The sequence below is a fragment of the Cariama cristata genome, unplaced genomic scaffold (assembly GCF_000690535.1).
Source record: "Cariama cristata isolate BGI_N322 unplaced genomic scaffold, ASM69053v1 scaffold38009, whole genome shotgun sequence".
Taxonomy (NCBI): Eukaryota; Metazoa; Chordata; class Aves; order Cariamiformes; family Cariamidae; genus Cariama; species Cariama cristata.
This window is the reverse complement of record NW_009635906.1, coordinates 4,901-6,975: the sequence shown is the minus strand read 5'-3', so window position 1 is coordinate 6,975 and position 2,075 is coordinate 4,901. Positions and strand designations below refer to the sequence as shown.

The following is a 2,075-nucleotide window of genomic DNA, read 5'->3' as shown; positions in this document are numbered from 1 at the left end:
TCAGCAGGAGAAGCTTCAGCACTTTAGAGAAAAACATTGAAACAGTTTAAGCAACACTTGAGCAAGCAACCTTCATAAAAGATGCCACGAGGTCAATCTGTTAACAAGACTACTACAAAGGAAAAAAAGTCTTCCCATATAGTTAATACAAATGATTTGCAAATTCAGGAATAAGGAGAGTTCGTTCCAATAAACTATGAGCAGAAGTAAAACAAACACATATATTAAAAAAGGTAGGTTAAACAGCCAACAACTAAGTTCCACCTGAGTCAGATTCCCTAGTTGAGATTTGCTTTAAAATCTCACTATTTTTATGACTGGTACAGCAAAGGATTCCAGATACTAAATGTGAAAAATCTGATGGATTTGCTGCAATTCACAGAAGTTTAGGAGCTTGTTCTCCCCAGGACCAGCCCCACCTCCCAAGTCACCTTGTTATGATCAGTCTGTCCAAGTTAATCCTTTGCTGCTTGGAAATCCATGCTGTGCGGTACAGCTTTTCAGCTGTCTTCAATACATCTGCATTGAGCCTTTGAATAAGTTGCTTTTCTGAGTTTACATACAGCCGTTCCTGCTTGAGGTGATGAGCCAGCGTGTGTATATCCAGCTTCACCATCTTGGGCAGCGAGTGGGTAACACAGTACTCACTGAAAGAAAGAAAATGAAACAGGTGAATTCCAATAGTTAGGGAATAAGTTCTGTGAGCCCCAATGAAGTGATAAGCAGGTCATAAACTTACACTTAGCAGTAAATAATACTCCTGTGCCCCTTCCATGTTAGTATGTTCTCTCAAATCCACAGCCCACCACTTAATGACTGAGTCACCCTTTCTTAATGCAAGTCTTCCTAATTGCCAATTTAATTAACCCCTTGTTATGTCAGCACATCAGGGACACTTGCACAGTAGCAAACGATGTTTTCAACTCACACTCATGAACTGAAATAGTAATACAGTACAGCGCTGCAGAACTCCTGTACCACACAAGGTAAGAAACTGGCCATTATTTGAGAGATGTGGCCCTTGCTACAGTTTAGGTGACTCGAGCTCAGGGAGATGAAGGATTCCCATTCCAACTGTCTGGTGATTCCCATTCACTGTCTGGTGAACAGGCGAAAAGATTTTTGCACTTACTACTTTGTCCTAAGGCATGCCCACATGATGCAGCACTATCCAAGCACTTGGGTGAGGTTATCTCTGGCCTGTTAAGACAAATGTCCTCTCTCACCTATGCATAAGAAGCACCAAGCTCCCAATACTGGTCTTCTCTGCTAAAAAATTTTAAATAATAATAATATTACTAATTTAAAAAATCCAGAAGTATCAATAGCCAGATAAGGCAGAAGCTGGAAATAAGTCTGGAAACTGCTCAACAGTAGAATTCATTCAGAAAAAAATTCTTCAAACATTTCAATTCAGAAGAATATTTCTTTGGGCCACGATCCAAAAATGTTGTTTTAAAGAGAGAAAAACCGAAACAACCATAGACTTTCATAGCACATCGGGGACAAAAATCTACACAAACTACTGTTACGTCTCAATGTAACATCAGCTCTAACTTCATAATTAGAAAACATCTTAGTTACTAGTTAGCAGTTAGATAAAATGAGTACCACACCATTCGAAACAAGTTCAAGGAGCTAATCCATCTAGAAATTAAACTCCATGGAAGGGGAAAAAAAAAAAAAATCAACTGCATTAATGCTGACAAGGGAAGGGCAGATCAGACAATGTTTCCATGGAATTAATGATTAACTGCTTTATGTCTTCTTCCCCACCAGAACTAACAACTGCACTACCTAATTTGGGAAGAAAAAAGGTTTGATCCAGATATAATCTGTACACCTACCTGTCAGATATATTGGTAAAGGATATATGCTAGAGCTGTCAAGGGATCTGGCAATGAACCCTTCAAAGCCACACTACAGTTAAATGAAAAACTTACTTCCCATAAGCTGTAGTGACTCTAGAGGAGCCTTGCTTCACAAAACCATTTAGTCCATGCTTGAGAAACTACAAACAATGTACCATGCACTGGCCTAATGCCCTCCCCTTCTAGAGTTTTAAAGATCTGTGG

At 39.3% G+C, this 2,075-nt stretch overlaps 1 protein-coding gene across 2 annotated transcripts in view; it reads right to left on the bottom strand.

Annotated features, from left to right (window-relative positions):
• The window catches only part of GAPVD1 (GTPase activating protein and VPS9 domains 1), a 22,910-nt gene extending 22,294 nt beyond the window's left edge, over positions 1 to 616 (bottom strand). For both annotated transcript variants that reach the window (XM_009707699.1, XM_009707700.1), the window contains exons 1-2: positions 432 to 616; positions 1 to 21 (exon numbers count right to left, since the gene is read on the bottom strand). The exon at positions 1 to 21 is cut by the window's left edge and continues 841 nt beyond it. In XM_009707699.1, coding sequence (XP_009706001.1) covers positions 1 to 21; positions 432 to 616 — 206 coding nt within the window. The remainder of the gene's footprint in view (positions 22 to 431) is intronic.
• Positions 617 to 2,075: the final 1,459 nt, after the last annotated feature.